At 39.7% G+C, this 19,047-nt stretch overlaps 1 protein-coding gene across 1 annotated transcript in view; it reads right to left on the bottom strand.

Annotated features, from left to right (window-relative positions):
- The window catches only part of EIF2AK1 (eukaryotic translation initiation factor 2 alpha kinase 1), a 37,591-nt gene that overhangs the window by 15,800 nt on the left and 2,744 nt on the right, over positions 1-19,047 (bottom strand). Inside the window, exons 3-10 of the mRNA XM_075010190.1 lie at positions 14,820-14,953; positions 14,113-14,144; positions 11,141-11,240; positions 9,072-9,152; positions 7,954-8,045; positions 6,279-6,344; positions 4,760-5,132; positions 661-772 (exon numbers count right to left, since the gene is read on the bottom strand). Of these exons, the coding sequence (XP_074866291.1) occupies positions 661-772; positions 4,760-5,132; positions 6,279-6,344; positions 7,954-8,045; positions 9,072-9,152; positions 11,141-11,240; positions 14,113-14,144; positions 14,820-14,953 (990 nt within the window). The remainder of the gene's footprint in view (positions 1-660; positions 773-4,759; positions 5,133-6,278; positions 6,345-7,953; positions 8,046-9,071; positions 9,153-11,140; positions 11,241-14,112; positions 14,145-14,819; positions 14,954-19,047) is intronic.

Raw genomic sequence — 19,047 nt, 5'->3', positions numbered from 1 at the left:
GGTTTTGTTCTTGTCCATTCCAAAACACCATAGTCAACCTCTCTGTTGGAGTTATCTGGCAAGAAGAAGCTGAGGGGATGGTGGGTAGGCAGGACCCTATACATAGGTACTATGAGGGTGTAATTCCAGAGGGCACTGCAACTAACTAGCCATATATCACTTAGAGAAAAGCTTTTCAGAGCAGTGATTGCAGCATGCACACACCTGCATTGGAATTGACATTAGCAACACATCGCAAAGAACAAACAGACAGAGAAGATAATTTATATATGTCATGACATAGTAGAAATCGAGAATTAAGACTCATCTTCATTCAATTAAGCCACTCAGATATGCCAAGAGAAAAATCAAACTATTTATCCAAAAGAAAAAGAAGTTAATTATTAACTTCTCTACATGGATGATGCTTTTTATGATAACTTACCACATTTGGGCTTTGCACACCCTACCCCTCCCTTTCGGAAGGGGCATGTTAATGAGGCAGTTCAGAAGACGCTAATGAGGTGCTGACATGAATATGCAGCGTTCCATTAGCATAATGGCAGCCGCATGCGATTCAAAAGTGCCACTTTCAGAACATAAGCCGGCTGTGTAGCCCAGGGCCTTTCGAAAGATGCCCCCGACTTCAGAAGCCCCTTCTTCCTAAAACCAAATACTTACTGTAAGTTTCTTCTGTGTGCTCACCACATCGTTTGTTTCTGTCAACAATCCAGTCTCCCAAAGAGATTTCACACAGTTGCATCTGTATATGAACCATCAGACAATACTCCATCTAACAGGAAAATATTGGTATATAGTTTAACTGTAATATGAGGGATTTCAATAATACAATTTTATTTTGCTTCAAGACAAGTCATCTGCAGTTTTCAACTAAGAGTATGGACTTACCAGCAGATACAGTGCTATTAAATTTATTGTGTTTTAGGCGGAAGAACAGACTGTACTGTTATTTTGCTCACCACCTCCTGCCTTTTTTAGATAGGCTATCGAGGGAAGCATTGTGACCAATGAAAATAATTTACAAGAATATCAATATTGGAAAATTTTGGATCAATACCACAAATTAACACTGGATCTCACCACCTTCAGATCAAATACATTCAGACAGTATAATGAAGACAGACTAGCCAATTTATTTTTCCACCAGGTCATCAGTTTCACTTTCTAATGATGATGCACTAGTACTATTAACCTGAAGTGATCTGATGCGATCACTGTCGAGATGAAATGCTACTTTCTGTAAGTATTTTTGTATACTGAAAACAATAATTATATATTCCCATAATAAAACCCTAAAATGGAACCTATGCTACCTTTGTCCCTTTAAGACATGAGTCTGCAACCTGCCACTCTTTAGGGACTTCTTTGTGGTTCGCGATACTATAATTGCAAAGTAAAAAAACCCCTCCAGATTATTTTCAATAAATAGTAAACATCTAAAAGTCCACAAATGAACAACTCATATATAAATAGCAAAAAATATGTGATCTCAAAACATTGGGTAACTCCCCCTTTAATATGTGCAGTGCATTGTGGGATATGTTTCTGTATCCGTGTTTTGATCGTGTTGCTAATAGAACTGAGTTTGAAAAGATAAAGGAAGCTTGCAGCATTCCTGCTGTGAAGGGAAACAAACATTTTAAGAAAGAAAACTGAAATTAAACATGAAGTAAAATTAGCATAATTAAAGTGGGTTCAGGAGTGAAAGTCAGGAAGACAGTGGTACAAATCTACACATATGAAGTGTGAGGAAATAGAATATGTAAAAAAATGTCTGAATATCCTGCAGCAAACATGTATCACATTGCTGGGTCTACACTAGAAAGTTCTGTTGACATAAGGGGTCTTCTGTCGACATAACTCAGGGAGCATCGACATGCTTATAGCACTCTGTTGACGAAGTCTCGACAAAACTCTGCATTTTCTTCGACAGCATTATCCCTCAAAAATTTGAAGCATAACCATCTCTGGGCATGGTCTGTCAACAAAAGTGCGATGTAGACACTTCTGTTGATGGAGAAGGCTTTCGGTTGCTTGGCAGCCCTCTTTGCAGAGCTGCCACTCTGCTTTCTGGCACCAGAGGGCAGTGCAGTCTGTCAGTTCTCTGTTGACAGAGCAAGTTCTGTGTAGATGCAATCTGTTGACAGAGGTTCTGTTGACATTATCCTGCCTACAGTAACTTCTGTCGACAGATGCTTCTAGTGTAGACACAACCAGTGTGTGCTGTTCTTAAAATAGGGGTTTCACAAAGTATTGTTTGATGTTATTTATTGAGGACCATCTTGTATTCACATGCACTGTGGCTCTTGAATTATTGAGTTTTTACTAAATTTGAAAAAAAAAAAAAAAGGCTCTTCTTGCTATTTTGCTTGCCTACCCCTGCTTTAAGATATTATTTCACATTTGACTGATATTCAACAACAGTCCATACTCCAACTGATAAGGTCAGAGACTACAGTTGGCTCCAGACAGGTCTTGTAAAAGTGTTATTATACGGCTTCTCTGTCTTTTTGTAGTTTGATCCTGCACCACTGAAATCAACGGACAGACACTATGTTAATGATTTCAATAGGCGCAGAAACAGGACCCAGAATAAAAAACTACTGTGACTTCATGAGAAGAGTTTGTATTGTTTATTAGCGCATTGACTATGTACATTTCTGAAAATGTTTTAGTTAATTTGACAATTATGTCATTATAGAAAACATCTTTAAGAACTTTCACAGCAGGTATTCTGGGAAGCAAGACATCCTATCACTGGTCTAAACGTAAAATGATCAGTTTTAAATAGAATTTAAATTTGTTTTTGTTATTCACAATGCTATGGAAACTCAAACTAGACATTTACTTCAAGTACTCTCACCGCTTTCACCACATTTCAATGGGGGCTTTTCTGAGAGCAAGTGGAGATAGAATTTACATTTCCTATGTTTGTGGATTCACTTGCAGTCCACATGGCATATGTTCATCTGACAGAACTTGCTTAGAAAGCCTAAGTGCACTTTTGAGGGGTGGAAGTAAAAGTTGTGTTCAGTACAACTGAACACACACTAAGTCCTCAGAAATATGAATGCTAAATGAACAATTAATTTTATTAATATAGTATTTTATTTAATTTCATTTATTCACATAAAGCTTTTGCTTTCTGTCCTGTTTGTTTCCCTGATAATTGCATAAAACATGGCATATCCCTGAATCCTTCTTTCCAACTTCCTACTCCCTCCTCCCCAATCCACTTCCTACAAGTCCAAATTTCACCATGAATATTCTAGCATTTTAATCAAGTCACACATAACAATCAACTTCAGGCCTCCCTCAACTCTCTTTCCATGCTTCCTGTTCCCCTGAGGACCACTTACCACTAACAAGCCCTGATCTCGCTCTCCTTGCCCTCTCACTCAATGCTCCTACTTATGCTCCCTCTGCAACATTTGCAGCTCAATCAAATCCCAGCTAAAAGTCCCGATAAACCATAACCAGATAATTTACACACACAGAGACCACCCTTTAGCCTAAAAGAATGACTATCATTACTAGCCAGTAAAGTCTGACACACACACACACACACACACACACACACCCCCCTTTACCTCCTCATTCCTTGAAGCTCCCTTCAGGGATTCCAGAGGAAGCTTCCATAAAAGCTACAGGACTTTGGAACCAACCCTCCCTTGCTGTGGTGCCGATAGGTCACGTGGGCCCAGTGGAAAGGTGGAAGTGGGCCCAGCTCTCCACCACCAGAAGGGGTAGTTTCAAAGGGTGGAAGGGACGGGGCTTGGGGTACTTATCCTTGCCCCTCCACCCCGCCCCCTCACACCCCCCACCCCGAGCTGCCTTTGGAGCAGTGCACCACATTCCACAGCATTTCAAAGTTTCAGCCACACTGGCAGCTGCAGCTCAGGCCAGACCTGGGGGCAACTGTTCCCTTTACCGTTCTCCCCCCTCCCCCAATCGGTGGGCCTGTTCCCACATCAAAGTGAGCTTCTCGTTATTTGGGAGCTATGACAGCAGCAGAGAGACTTGAGACCTTCCTAACATGGCTGTGGAGCTCAACCTCCACCCCAGACGCTCAGCTGTCTCCTCCTCCTCTACGTTTACACTTCAAGTGGTTCCCACTTCCATATGTTTCTGCTTTCCCTCTTCATCTCCATGAGTGACTTTATCTGACTGGAGGATAACTGAAAAATTGCACCCACCCCATCTTTGTACATTTCAGTGCATTCACCAGCAGTGTTAAATTGGTCACTAGTGCAGAATATGAGGTTTTTTTTGGTTTATTTTGTATTTCTGTTCTGCTTTGTTTTTACACGAACAGCATGTCTGATTACTGTAGGGCCACAGCAACAAATATTACAAATTTTGACGACTCTTGTGAGCAACCATGTAATTACGTTATCCGTGCAAAAAAAAAAAAAAAAAATTGATACAAACTCACTAGATTTCAGCTCCCATCCCAGTCATACCATTTATAGATTTTACAATCATAATTAATGGGCACAATTACCAGTGTTCCCTGTAAGCTGAGCAATTGTGTGGCCAGTCAGCAAAGATTCTACAGCTAGGATTTGTGTTTCTCCTGGTGGTGCACATTTGAAAATGCCTCAATGCACATAACAAAATTTATTCAGCACATTGGTAGAAAAAAATCCACATGTGGATGGAAAAGATTAGAGGGAAGGCTGATACTTAGCCAAAGCTACTCTGTGCACATTATTACATTAGAGATCAGTTCACTGTATTCAAAAAGGGGGTTACTTACCTCACATTTCCTGTACACAGACATATGTTTCTGGGAGCATTCTTCTTCACTGTAAGAATCACTTGAAATGACACTGTCTTTATTCAGACAAGAATGAAGTCTATGTGATAAATTATTTTTAAGACAATCTGATCCACTGGCAATATTATTTATGCATCTTTCATGTGAGTTAGTGAGTAGTTCAGATTTATTTGTTTTTTTACTTTCTTCATCATCTCCTACAGTCAGATCTTTTGTTATATCCATGTGCTGCACTGATTTATCATCTTGATTCTCAAGAAAGGTATCTCCAAATGATTTACTTTCTTCTGATGTAATGTCAGCAAAGATAATAGAACTGCTGCTTTCCGTATTTTGAATATGACACTGATCTCTGAAGAGAATAAAGAGGAGAAGAGATCAGTAAGTATATACAGTATGTGTGTATTTACTAAACACAACAGCTGCGTCTACACATGCCCCTGAGCAACCCGGAAGATGCTAATGGGGCATGAATGTAAATTTCCCACAACTCATTAGCATAAGATCACGTGATTCAGAGACCAGAAGAAGCTCTTCCGGACTCCAAAACAGCTCTGTAGATGCACGGCCTGTGGGAATCTTCCACAAGGAAACCTTCCTTCCAGAAGCCCCCTCTGGAAGGAGGATTTCCTTCTGGAAGACTCCCGGGAGTCTATATGCTAATGAGGCATGGGAAATCTACATCCATGCCTCATTAGCATCTTCTGGGGTGCTCATTACCATGCCCCTTCCAGAGGAAGGGGCATGTGCAGACGCAGCTAATGTGAAGCTGATATCAGAGCTGCACTTCAGCTTTTATTGTGAAAATGTTATTTTAAAAAAAAAAAAAAAAGACAGCTATATCAAACCCTGGAAAACCTAGGAAAATTTCCAATATTGTAATTGATTTTACCCTGGAAGCAGGAGTTCTGCCCCCTCACTATGAAAACCTTTCTACTGCCCAATTGCCCATGTAAGTCACTCTTTAAGACTCATTTCTGACAGCTGACCTTTTCAATTTGGCTGAAACAAGTAGCTACAACACCATGTGATCTTTTGACAGCTATCTGCCACATATGTGTCCCTTCCAATTGATAAGTGTTGCTATTACATTTTCTCCTTTTCCACCCACCTCATGTTTGAAGATATGACAAACTGTCACACTTTTCTGTTGAATTGTAACCTTCTACCTCTTTAACGATGCTAAAGCGGAGCTGAATCTTGCTGATGAATAGCAGACCATGTGTGAAGTTTCTAGGCATAGTACTAATGTTACATATTATGGAATAGACTCCAGAAAGTCCCACTATGGGGAAGCATTAGACAATTTTCTCCCCATCAGACATTTGAGGAAAGGGGGAACAACTGCAGAGGTAACTGATGCTTAATAGCTCACTCTTTGATACAAGGAAGTAATATTGCTGTAATACAAGTTTAACTCCATAACATCTGTTAGTTGAACAAAGACCCTATGTTAAACTCAGATGAATATTATAATTTAAAACACTATAATACTTACTTGCCACTCTCTTGTTTGGAAGACATTCTGAGTGACTGCAATGTCATGACTTTCTTATCTATTGGATGAACAGAAGAATGTTTGATTTTATAAAATATGACAAGCACACATTTCAGTGCATATGAATATTACAGCTATAGCTGCTTGTTAAACTACTAAAACTTATAATTAAGGACAAGGATTTTAAACCTTATTCATACTCATTATAGTTTTTCCCCTGGATACATAGAGATATAGGACATTTCTCATTCAAACAATCAATAGCCCTTTATACCTCTTTTTTTATTTAAAAAAGAGAGAAAAAACAAGCATTACAGGGAAAAGGAGCCCGCTCTAAGGGACGAATGGAGTGCTCTTTTATGTATTAATTTAGTTTTACCCAGAGCAGAAGTACTACCCAAAGCAGAAATACGTTTTTTAATTAGGGAAGAGACGGGAAACAACTATTTAAGATACTCTGTCAATTAAAATCTGTACACCAGCTAGCCCTTTATTTTAAAAGTAACGCATATTTTGGAAGTAACCTTAATCAAAACACTGTGTTTATTAAAAGCAATAACTTCGTTGCTTGTCAAACATTGAGGTTTCTCACACAAATGCGGAACATCTATTTTCTATGCTGATGGAGATCAAAGAATATATTAATCAATCAATCTAGACACTTATACAGTCCGCATCACTGTTGTAAGTTGTATCTCTCAAATATTTAAAAGAGAAATAATAAGTACTATTCTCCATCTCAATAACTAAATTACCTATCTGCATTCTTTCCTCCAGGCCTGTAAAACACAGACTGCTGCTGTGCTACGGAAACAGAATCACGAAGACCTCCTCACACAAACCATGAAAGGACTGTGGGGCTATGACCTGGGCATTCAAAAGTGGTATGATATGAGAAAGCAGGGAAACTGAAGGAAAAGGAAACAAGAGGACATACATTGCAGAGAAAAAGTGAAAAAAACCAATCCTGAGAGAAACAGGTCTCCCTATCAATAATGGAAGTTGATGTCTCAAAAATCAGATTCTATCAACAGAAAGCTCAGAAGCTACAGAAAAGCCCTTGTTTACTCTGCCAAAATGTTAAAATGCTAATGTTGAAAACAAAGTGAGAAAAACAGTTTAGCTTTTACCAATAAAATACTTACGTGCTTCATCAAGTTTTCTAGGAGAGTTGGAAATGGATCTCTAGTCACCGTCACAAATCCATAATTTCAAAAACTGTTAGCAAATACACTTCTTCCTCTACTGCCCTAAAACACAGTGCATTTCCTCCAGGAGTCTCAAGTGCTTTGTTCCTTCCTCAGGCTCCCAGCTACACCAAGCCCCACTGCTATGCTTTGCCCATAGTTTTTTTTTTTGTTTTTTTTTTTTAAGCTGGAGTCCCCTGGAGACATTCCCACATACAAAATCCTACTCAAATATTTTAACAGGTATATTTAGATATCCTGCATTTCTACATTTATCATTACACCCCAGATAATTTCTTGATTATGAGAATTCAGCAGCTAAGGTGTACCTGTTGAACTCATAGCCATCACGCTTCCTAGATAAACTTTAAGGAAAAATCTCCAATTTTTTCAGTTCTGGGAGTTGAGTATTCTCTGACAAATTAACAGAACAGACATGCTTATGAAAAGTATGTAGTAACAACTACAAACACTACTCCCCTTTTTGACACACTTGTTGAACATGTTCCATCCAAGCAGTGTGATAGCCTACAATATTAGGATGTTGCAGGCCAGCCAATACTTTAACTTCTCGAAATACCTGAAAAAAAGGAGACCAAAAAGCAACTTTATGATTATCCTTTACCCAAACTGTAAAATGAACCCAAAGGGAATAAAAGTAATAGTTTCTAGATACAGTTATTTTACCCATTACTGGAACTGAAGAACTGGAGGACACACTATTACACATTGAACCTCTAAATCTCTCTAAATCTGTGACAGTCTGGTCTAGCAACATCCATCGTTAGGCACAACCACAGACTTTGCTGGACCAGAGATCCCCGAGAGTAGGGGACTGGGTGACAGGGGGAGGGCAGCATCTAGCCACAGACCCAGGCGTCATCGCAGGCTGCTCCTTCCCTAGCCCTGTTTGCGGGCCACAGTTCCCTGGCTCTGCCATGGTCTGCTGCTGTCTGGCTCCAGCCCAGCACTCTTCAGCTTCAGCGGGAAGGGAGAACAGAGGGCCCAGGGAGCAGTGGCCCACATCCAGGGTTGAGGTGCAGTGGCCTGCAAAGGGGGTGAGGAGCTGCAGCTGAAGCTAGAGAGTCACAGTCTGCGGCAGGGATCAGGAGAGTGGTGTCTCACAGTGGGGCCTGGGAGCTGCCACCCATGGTGAGCCGCAGCCACGGAACAATGGTGCAGGGTGGGAAGCAGGTGCCAGAAAGTAAACGGTGGTTAGGAGGGGAGCCTGGGAGCAGGGCTGGAGGCCAGTGGGGATAGACCTCCAGGGTTCTCAAAAAATCCCTGGTCTCAGACCACTCAGGTGCCGTAGGTGCTGGACCAAGGAGTGGAGCCCGTAATTTGAAGCATTACAGATCACAAAATCAGATCTTGATGACTAATATATTAGACTGTGATTGTGGCTAACCAAACATATGCTAAAATAATATTAAACATTCCTCCAGTTTAGAAACATATGAGACACAAAATTTATAAAATAAGAGATTGCCCACTTACTGTTTTGACATAACCAACAGCAATGCCACTACTAATTACTGAGGTACTAATTACAGTAACCAATGAGTTAGTTAAACAGAAATCTGACCATGCAAAAATAAATTCATACCTTCATGTAATCTCTTCTGGTAGCTTTCTTAATAAGAATTTTTTTAACTGCATAATACTGGCCATCTAATTTGTTTCTGACCTGAAAATAAATTAGGAAAAGGATTAAATTACATAAAACAAATTTCACAAGTTTAGATCAATGTGTCAAACTCTCATTTGAACAAGCTTGTTTCATCACAGCCAAAGTCTTAGTCTTTGTTAAGACGGACACTCAATTACATTAGCGATCTTCTGGATTTGGCCTCGTACATGTAATGCAAAGGTGCCCCAGTTTTGCCTAATATGCAGCAACACAAGTGTCAAAACTTACATGAAATCAAGTGGACATCACTGCAGCCATCCTACCCTTCAACAGAGTGCTGCTGACTACAGATCCCAGCCCACAAAGTTCCTTCTTTATCTGAGTCCTCTTGCCAATGATACAGTAACAAATGTTTTGTATTTTTAACAACTGCCTTTGGGTGGTAACATTAATTAGGAAAAGAGTTCTTTGCCAATCACTACAATGCAACCACATATTTTTAAAACCAACTTTGTTAAGTAGTAGCGTATATGTAGCCTCAGAAAAAGAATATGGGTGAGGTAGTATCTTTTATTGAGGTAGTACCTTTTATTGGATCAGCTTCTGCTGACAAAGAGCTTATCCTCTGTCTGGAAAAGGCATTCACTGTCGCATCTAAATAGGAGGCTCAAGAGGTAGAGGATAGCTCAGTGGTTTGAGCATTGGCCTGCTAAACCTGGGGTTGTGAGTTCATCCATTTAGGGATGGGGGCAAATAGATGTCAGGGATGGTGCTTGGTCCTGTCAAGAGGGCAGGGGACTGGACTAGATGACCTCCTGAGGCCTCTTTCAGCTCTAGGAGATGTGTATCTCTAATTATCTTAAAATCGTAAAAGACAGTTTAGATCAGGGTTTCTTAAACTTTTTGGAGACCACAGAACACCAAACAATAATATTTTTTATGAGGAACACATATGAAAATTTTCTGCAAAAAACTGTCAGAAGAAGAAAAAAAAAAAAAAATCAAACAAGCAACACATACAGCAAAAGCAAAATGAAGTAATGTAATCATGTATCACAGAAATGGAGAAGTAATATTACATCTGGTTTTAGTAACAGAAAATATATACCATCACTGTATTCTTCCAAACGCTCATGGCACACCTGAGAGTTGTTCACAGAACACCAGAACAGTTTAAGAAACATTGGTTTAGACAGTTACATGACAAAGTCTGAAACTAAATACCTTCATTTTCTAAAAGATTTTATTTTAGATATATAAAATATCCACCCAACATAACAACATGGTTTGTAACAGAAACAAGTTTAATTACTTAGGGCCTGATTTTCAGAAGAACTCCATATCTGCTGCTGCAAGAGAAGCCAGAATGAAGTGTGGGTGCTCAGTAACACTGAAATATCAAGCCTTTAGACTGTAAGTGCTCTTCTCTGGATGGAAAAAACTGTCTTTCCAGGCATTCATAAAATATTCCCAATGCTACTTTGATATAGGCTATGTCTTCACTAGCGGCCCCCCTTTCAAAAGGGGCATGATAATGAGACACTTCAGGATATGGTAATAAAGCGCTGCAATGAATGTCCAGAGCCTCATTAGCATAATGGCGGCCACAGCACTTCAAAAGTGCTGCTTTCGATTGTGCATGGCTCGTTTACATGGGGTCTTTTTCAAAAGGACCCTGCACACTTTGAAATACTCTTATTCCTGTAACCAAACTTTTTTAAATCAACTACAGTTTGAACAAGATAAGTTTTATGCTTATTTTATATGAGTAAATTCAACTATTTCAGATGAGAAATAAGTCTTCTTGTGTTCAAGGTATAAAAAGAAGACTGTACACAAAAGGGAAATATACAATATACTGTGTTTTAGACAAAAATGCATTTGAGCATTTAGAACACACTTTTGGAAATGAAGGAGATTTCTCTTACAAAGTTTAGGTTCACATTTGTTTTACTTCAATTGTCTGAGAACAAAAACAATCAGGTAAACTATTATGCATCTCAAAGTGTTATTAATAAAGCTGTTAAAATGGAGGATAAAAATACCTTGTATACTGTGCCATATCCCCCTTCTCCTAGTCTTGCAATCTCATCAAACTCATTTAAATAGCGTGAAGTTTGTGCTTCAAAGAGAACTTCTTTTCCACTAATTAAAAAAAAAAAAAAGGCATATTTTATAACTGGTTAAACTAAATCACAACCTATACTTAAGGTACTATAAGAATAAACACAGACTGAGATGACAAAACTTCATTTACATTGTGAAAAATACCTACGTACTATGACACTATCCACATAGCACAAAATGAAAGCTAAGAGTATGTGAACGAGTATGTTAATGTTCGAAAACAAAAATATTGAGTGAGGTTCCACGGGAAAGTTTAAGTTACGCCTACTCTAGACACCCTATAGCAGCACGTCCATAAAATGTCCCATGTAGTCGCTTTTTGCCAATGGGAGAGCTCTCCTGTCAACATACTTAAACCGTCCCCAAAGAGCAGCAGTAGTGCGTCAATGAGAGTGTTATCTCCTGCCAACACAGTGCTGTCCTTATTGGTGTTTGTCAGTGTAACTTATGTTGGTTTGGGGGAGGGGTGCACACTTATTTAACATCCTGCAGGGGGGAGGGACACAAATTTTAACGACAAAGGTGGTACCACAGATGTAGCTGTGATGGGGTGTGGTTATAGAAGTCCCCTCGGGATTGTTCTCTAGTATGTTGATAATGTCACTGACATCACCTTGTTGCTTTCGGAGGCTCCCCACCACCTTGTCCTGCTGAGCCAGGTCCTCTAGACTTCTCAAAACAAGGCACAGAGTTGGTATTACCACTCCTCTGGAGAGGAATGCAGGCACTGAACCACTTCAATCACGGGAGGATGCAGCTCTAAGGCACAGTGCCCAGGAGACTAACCCTCAAGTGGGACCCAAAACTCCCAAATAAATCCATCTTTCTCTGTGTAAAAGTTTTACCCATAGAAAGCTCATGAGGATGCTCTACTTCTTTATCAATGAAAGAGAAACATGCACAGGCAGGGACAAACTTTCACTCTAACTTGGGTCTCTGTTTCCTTCTAGCGTGTGTCTATGCTGTTTCTCAGGCCAGCTGAAGAGAAAGAGCTGGTAGCTTCCCCTTTGCTTAAATAGAGTCTCCCCCAGTCTCCTCAGCTCAGGATTAAACAAAGACTGTGAATGGCTGGCTAAATACAAAAGCAGCTTCCCCTCTCTTGGAGTTCACACCTCCAGATCTACTGATGACAATACAACTCAGCCTGCCTGACTGAGCTAACCTCGTTATCCCCAGCCTTACTCTGGCCTATTTATACCTGGCCTTGCAGATTTCCAGGACCAGCATCTGAAGAAGTGAGTTAACTCACGAAAGCTCATGCTCTAAACTTTTCTGTTAGTCTATAAGGTGCCACAAGACCCTTCGTTGCTCTACAGATCCAGACTAACACGGCTACCCCTCTGATACTCCCCCAGGAAAGGAATCTATTACTTTATAGGCTCCCCATCCTACCCCCATTTCCATGGCAAAACACTGGATCGAAATGGAAACCTGTACCAGGTGGCACAGACGGTCTTCTTAGGACCAATCATCATTTACATTTAGAAGAAAAACAAGACTTTACCAGTCACTGAGTTGTTTACTTCTGGGAACTAGTAATGGCTCTCATCAGCACATTTAAAACAGACTTACAAGAATGGTACATTCACCAAAACAGGATACACCAATCCAGCAGATTGTAACATTAAAATTGATAGTTTTGTAAGGTATTTTGTCTAAAGCATATCTGAGTTATGCATATCTATATTCATAAGCCAATTTACTTAAAAGATGGAGTAGGGGATTGTCACAATAGTCTAACTGAAAGGGTGGTGCAAGATGATCTACTCAAGAGAAGTGGAATTACAGAAGACTGAGCTAAGGAACACAGCAAGGATATACAAGTTTGACTCGATAGTCGAGCACCCTCAGGACCTGACCAGTGATAAACCAGAGAATTTGCCTGACCACAGGAGATTAATATCGTCTAGCAGCATTACCAATACTTGAACTGCTTACTGGGCTCTCAGAAAGCATTTGGGGTAAATTACAGCACAGAACACCGAGAGCCAGGACTAGTGGCTGTAAATGGATTTTATAGGATCACGGGAAACTTGGACACACATGATAAGTGGTTGTCTGGCTGCCAGACCAGCTGTGGCTGCCCTGCCATGGGCTCCTGCCACTGGTCTAGCTAGCATCTCTTCCTCCCAGCCCTGAGACTCTGGTTCTGGATGGTCTATGGTCCAGACAGACCACAGACGTTGCTGGATGGATTTGGACATTTCAACCTGTACTCTACCCACTACTGTCATAATAATTTTCAGATTCCTGAGGGGGAAAAAAGGAATCTGAAGACACAGCATAGTGATAATTAGATCGATGTCAGAATTTCAGCCTGTACCCACACTCCACTGAAATTCTCAAGTTATCAGGAAACATTTAACAACTGTTATTTTATTTAATGTGAAAGAAACATGGGTGTATTCTCCAGCAGTGGCAGGAGAAGGGCCAGAAGATCCAACTTGTAGAGTATAACCTCCTACTGGTGTCTGTTTCCTCTCCAGCCCCAGAAATTAACATGTGAATCTCATACAGAGAGCCAAGCATCATCAAAGGCCAAACACTAAGGAGGCACTTTTGTTCTTGATAGTGGGCTAGCATATCACAACTAACTTTAAGAGATTTACCAAATTCAATACAGCAGTCCAACAAGTAAAACCTAATGTCCTACATGAAGAAAATGCAGTATGAAACCTCTGAACTTTTACCCATCTTAACAATAAAATTATGCTTTTGAATACATAGGTGTCCTATACTGACTGAGCAAAACGAACCACTTATCAAATTTCTGACATCTGAGATCTCAAGCACAATATTCCCATATTATGCTACATTCTATTACTTTTACAGTGCAGAACTTCAGACAGAAATTAATCTTAAAACTCGGCACAGTACTTTGGACACATACCTGTCTGTGTCACAATCTACACTGTCAAGCTCCTATAAAACAACAAAATTCAACTGATTAAAAGAGTCATACATAGAATTCTGAAGTACAGTTAATGGTTAAATATGAACTTTATTACAAAAATATAAAACAGCAGGACAGCAATTCCAACAATTCTCCCAAATACAGCAAATAATAAAAGACCAGTAACAGATTTAAATCAATATGCCTAACTTTCTATCTAAACAGAACAGCTTTGACCTGATAAAGCAAAAATAGCACAGACTTTAAGAGTAATTATTTTTATGTACAGATCTGGACCAGTGGTTCTCAGACTGTGGGCTGGGACACCAAAGTGAGTCACAATTCCATTTTAATGGGGTTACCAGGTTTGGCATTAGACTTGTTGGGGCTGCCAGCAAAAGCAGAAGGGCTTCAGATCTAAACACCAGGGGTGGAGTTACAGGCCTACTGTCCTCAATAAAGCCATTGGCTTAGGCAGGCTCAGCCTTCAGTCCTGGGGAGTTCTGTAATAATAATTTTTGTTGTCATAAAGGGTGTCATGCTACAGTGAAGTCTGAGAACCCCGACGCAGATTTTTATCCTTACACTCACCCATACTATCAAAGTGTAATCAAAGCACCCCTTTATAGTTTCATAAAGAAATTTGCTTTAGAATCCTAACATGTACCTCCAATAATTAAAAATTCTTCAAGAAACTTCGTTACCTCAAGTATTTGTCGATTAGCTGCTTTCATTAATTGAGTAATTGCTCTATTATGCTGCAACCTTAATGTACTAAATTCATCACAAAAGGCTAAAGAGGAGAGCAAGCCCATTCTAGTGAATGTCCGACAGATTACTGTAATAAGAAAGAGGATAAAGGTTAACAGGAAAGCCAACTGAAGAGATTGCAACTTTAAATAATATACTCAGATTTAAATTAATCCTTGTTACTTCTTATTCTGGTCAGAATTTTATCATGATCAACTGACTGAGTTACCATGAACAAGAGTTAGGTGTCAAATTGCTTTCAAAGTCTCTTCCCTGCCCATTATAAACAAGCTCAGAACTTTGCTCATGCAACAGTTACTTGTATTTTAGCACAGGCAAGGAAACAAATGCTAACACTAACACCATGCGTGGGTATTTACACAACCATCCTGGCCTGTACTTTTTCTCCAGAAATAAATGTTTTATTGTTGAAACTGAAAATAACATTCAGCCAACATGGAGTTTGGAACGCCCATTGTGATACTGCATGAACAGTCAAATACAGAACTCTTTTTAAATAATAAATTTTAAAAGATTCTGAATATGAAAAAAAATGCATTCCAAAACATGTTCTCTAACACTTTTTCTTCTCTCCTTGAGAGGAGCCAAACCGAAACTAATTACATCACAACTACAGCTATCCTGCAGAAATTGCTTCCCACCCACCAAGTCATTCTACATTCCTTCACCTCCTCCCTTCAAAGTCCCTTGTACCCCACAGCTACCTCCTTTCATAGATGAATAAACTATCTGACCACCCTCCCACCCACTTGGCTGCCACAAATAAGGCACCCTTGTATGTTCAGGCCCCAGTGCTTACAGTATTCCCAAGTCTGTTCACAGTTACTAGGACCGAGCACAATGAACCACTTATCAAAACACCATGGGCTATCAATGCTTTACTATTAGCAAAGAGCAGAATTATCATGTTTTTTGCTAAGTGTGCGTATGCACAGGTACATGCACAAACAATGCATTGATTGCAACTCCACAGGTAAGTGAAGGTCAATTTCTTTCAAAACTGTTCATTATGCATTCACAAATAAAAAACTGGGCCTGATAAAATTAGTATATTCCAGAAAGTAGAGATGGAACTTGAGCGATACTTACAAATAAACAAAAAACCCATTTAGAACTGTTAAAGAGTTCCAAGGAATTGAAACTGTTTAGGAGTCCATCCAAAGGAGTTAATAGTAACTACATTTGAAAACAAAAAAGCAGTCAAGTAGCACTTTAAGGACTATCAAAATAATTTATTAGGTGAGCTTTTGTGGGACAGACCCACTTCTTCAGACCATAGCCACACCAGAACAGACTCAATATTTAAGGCACAGAGAACCAAAAACAATAATCAAAGTTGATAATTTTTTTCAGATTTGCCACGGTGAGCAAATCAGAGAGCAGAGGGGTGGGGGGGGGGGGAAATCACCTACAGCCCCCAACTCAAAACCACCGCAACAAATTATTAAAGACCTACAACCTATCCTTAATTAGAATGCTACACTCCAGAAGGCCCTAGGTGACATGCCTGTTCTCTCCTACAGACAGCCTCCCAACCTCATGAGGATTCTAACCAATAGCCACAGTCTATACTGCAGGAATACCAGTCCTGGGACTTTTCCTTGCAACAAAGCCCGCTGCCAGCTTTGTCCACATATCTATTCTGGCGATACCATCACTGGACCTAACCAGGTTATTCACAGAATCACAGGCACATTCTCATGTTCCTCAGCTAACATCATATGCCAACAATGCCCAGATGCTTTGTATATTGGACAGACTTCAAACTCTCTCAGACAAAGAGTTAATGGGCACAAAACAGACATCTAAACATTCCTGATCCACAAAGCAGTTAGTCTACATTGTAATGGAGTGGGCCATTCTGTTAATAACTTAAGAGTTTGCGTCTTACTGAAGAAGACTTTTCAGCCTGGTTTAGAAAGAGAAGCTGCTGAACTTTCTTTCATATTCAAATTCGACACATTAACACATAGTTTGAACCAGGATGCAAATTTTCTGGGACATCATAGGGGCTCTTTGGCATACTTGGCTTAATCTAATTCTTGATTTCCTCTCCCCCCTGCCCCTCTGCTCTCTGATTTGCCCACCTTGATAATTTTTTTCTGATTTGTCAACTTTGATTACTGTTTTTGGTTCTCTATGCCTTAAATATTGAGTCTGTTCTGGTATGGCTCTGGTCTGAAGAAATGGGTCTGTCCCACAAAAGCTCACCTAATAAATTATTTTGTTAGTCTTTAAAGTGCTACTTGACTGCTTTTTTGTTTTGATAGTATATAGACTAGCACGGCTCCCTCTCTGTTACTTTTGAAAACATACTGAACCTGTTTCTTTGGCTAACTGTACCTTTAAAAAACTATAATAAAAAAAACTATGCATATAGAGAGGGATCCTTGAAAATATGTACATAAGTTACATCTAAAGAAATTACACTGTAATTAACTGAAGTTGCTGAGCACATTGTTGAATTTAATGTTATAGGTACAGGAAGGACTCTGAGTCATTAAATGGTCCACTGTGATGGAGTAACAGCCAATCATCACCCTTCCCCTCCAGTTTCACCACTGTCTGAAACTAGTTGGTATGTTTCACCTCTGTCAGAAATTAGTTGGCGGGTAGCTTTCCAGGTCATCCATACATAACAAACACTTGACTGAGTCATAGAATACACAGTGATGGAGAGCACTGACTGAGTATATATGGCTGCCTGAGAGACTGGGAAGTTATTAACCTTGGACTAACCAGTTGAGAGCGTGGTTATAACATTAATATATTGATTCTAAAACAGACAGTAAAATAGTGGTAGCTATTATCAGACACAGTGTAGGTTTAAATACATTAGTCTTCAAGATACATTAATTTTAGTTTAATAATTGCTACATACTACTTTTAGTCTTAAAATAGATAGAGCAAGTGATAGTTGAAAATCTTCAAATCTTTGTGAATATTCTAAGTCTACAAGTCATCAATAATCACAGTTTGGACAACAGCACACTAATAGATGTAAGTAGAAAATATATACACTGTACCATCTATTCTTATTTCAACAGGTCATTTAAATAGTCATATATATGAAGCATATTTAAAAATGAAATTTCTCAATTGTGTTAGCTGTGTGTTTAATCCAAGAACATATTCAAAACATAAGCTACGTGCAACAAAAACAGGAAGATTTCAATGAGAAAGCCCTGCACCACATAAAGCAGGGATAGGGACCCCTTGGCTTGCAGTCCAAAGTCCAGATCATGGCTTGTCCAGATCTGTACCCTGAGGTTTGGGGTTCTCCTTTGAAGAATTTGGCCTGTGGCAGGGTAGAGAGTTTGGAGCCCCAAGACTCATGGGCTGGATCAGGCAAGCCGAGGCTGGATCCAGACCTTGGGGACAAGAAGAGGCTCCAGGCTCAACTGCTACTTGCTGCTGTTCCCCCCAACCCAGGCAAAAGAAGAGAGAGCAGCAGCAGCTTTGGCAGAATTGCCCAGAGGCTTTATACCAACCTGCTCTGACTGGCTGGAATTCCAGCCAGTCAGAGCAGCAGAGGGTGGAGCCTGGGAGTGGAGGGAAGGGGCGCAAAGCTGGGCTCTCCAGCCAGGCCAGAGCCATCCTGACTTGTTTAATCAGTTAAACCTAGCATTCTTACATCATTATGTAATACATAAATTGCTGCATACTAGTGTTGTGATCCTGCAAACTCTTATGTGCTTGGCATTACTGCCATGAGAATTCCATTTGGAAAACCCCAAAAGAAATCGAATTTCAGCTCAAAATTGTGAGTTTACCCATGCCCTGTTTCCTATGTTTCTAATGTCTATGTGTTGTTTGTTGTTAAATACGTTCTTGCAAAACTTGGTATGCTTAGGTTATGGTAATTCTACAGTAAAATATTATAAAGTTTTACAATTGGTCTAAAATTGTTTCCCTAAAAGTGTCAGTATTATGTTTGATATTTTGGCTTTTGAGCTTGGAGCAAGGGCTGATACCTCATTTTTCCAACAGCACTTAAGGCCACACAGGGCAATCAAATATCAAACTTTAGACCTGCACTAATTCCAGATTTCAATACATCCTGGGACTAAATTAGTATTGTCCATCCTCGGACTAAGGAAGTTTGGTTGGAAATTTCCGTATTTGAGAGAAAACAGAAAAACATTTTTGTTGTTGTTATTT

The sequence above is a fragment of the Carettochelys insculpta genome, chromosome 16 (genome assembly GCF_033958435.1).
Source record: "Carettochelys insculpta isolate YL-2023 chromosome 16, ASM3395843v1, whole genome shotgun sequence".
Lineage (NCBI taxonomy): Eukaryota > Metazoa > Chordata > Testudines > Carettochelyidae > Carettochelys > Carettochelys insculpta.
The sequence above is the reverse complement of the archived record's forward strand: the minus strand, read 5'-3'. Positions and strand labels throughout refer to the sequence as shown.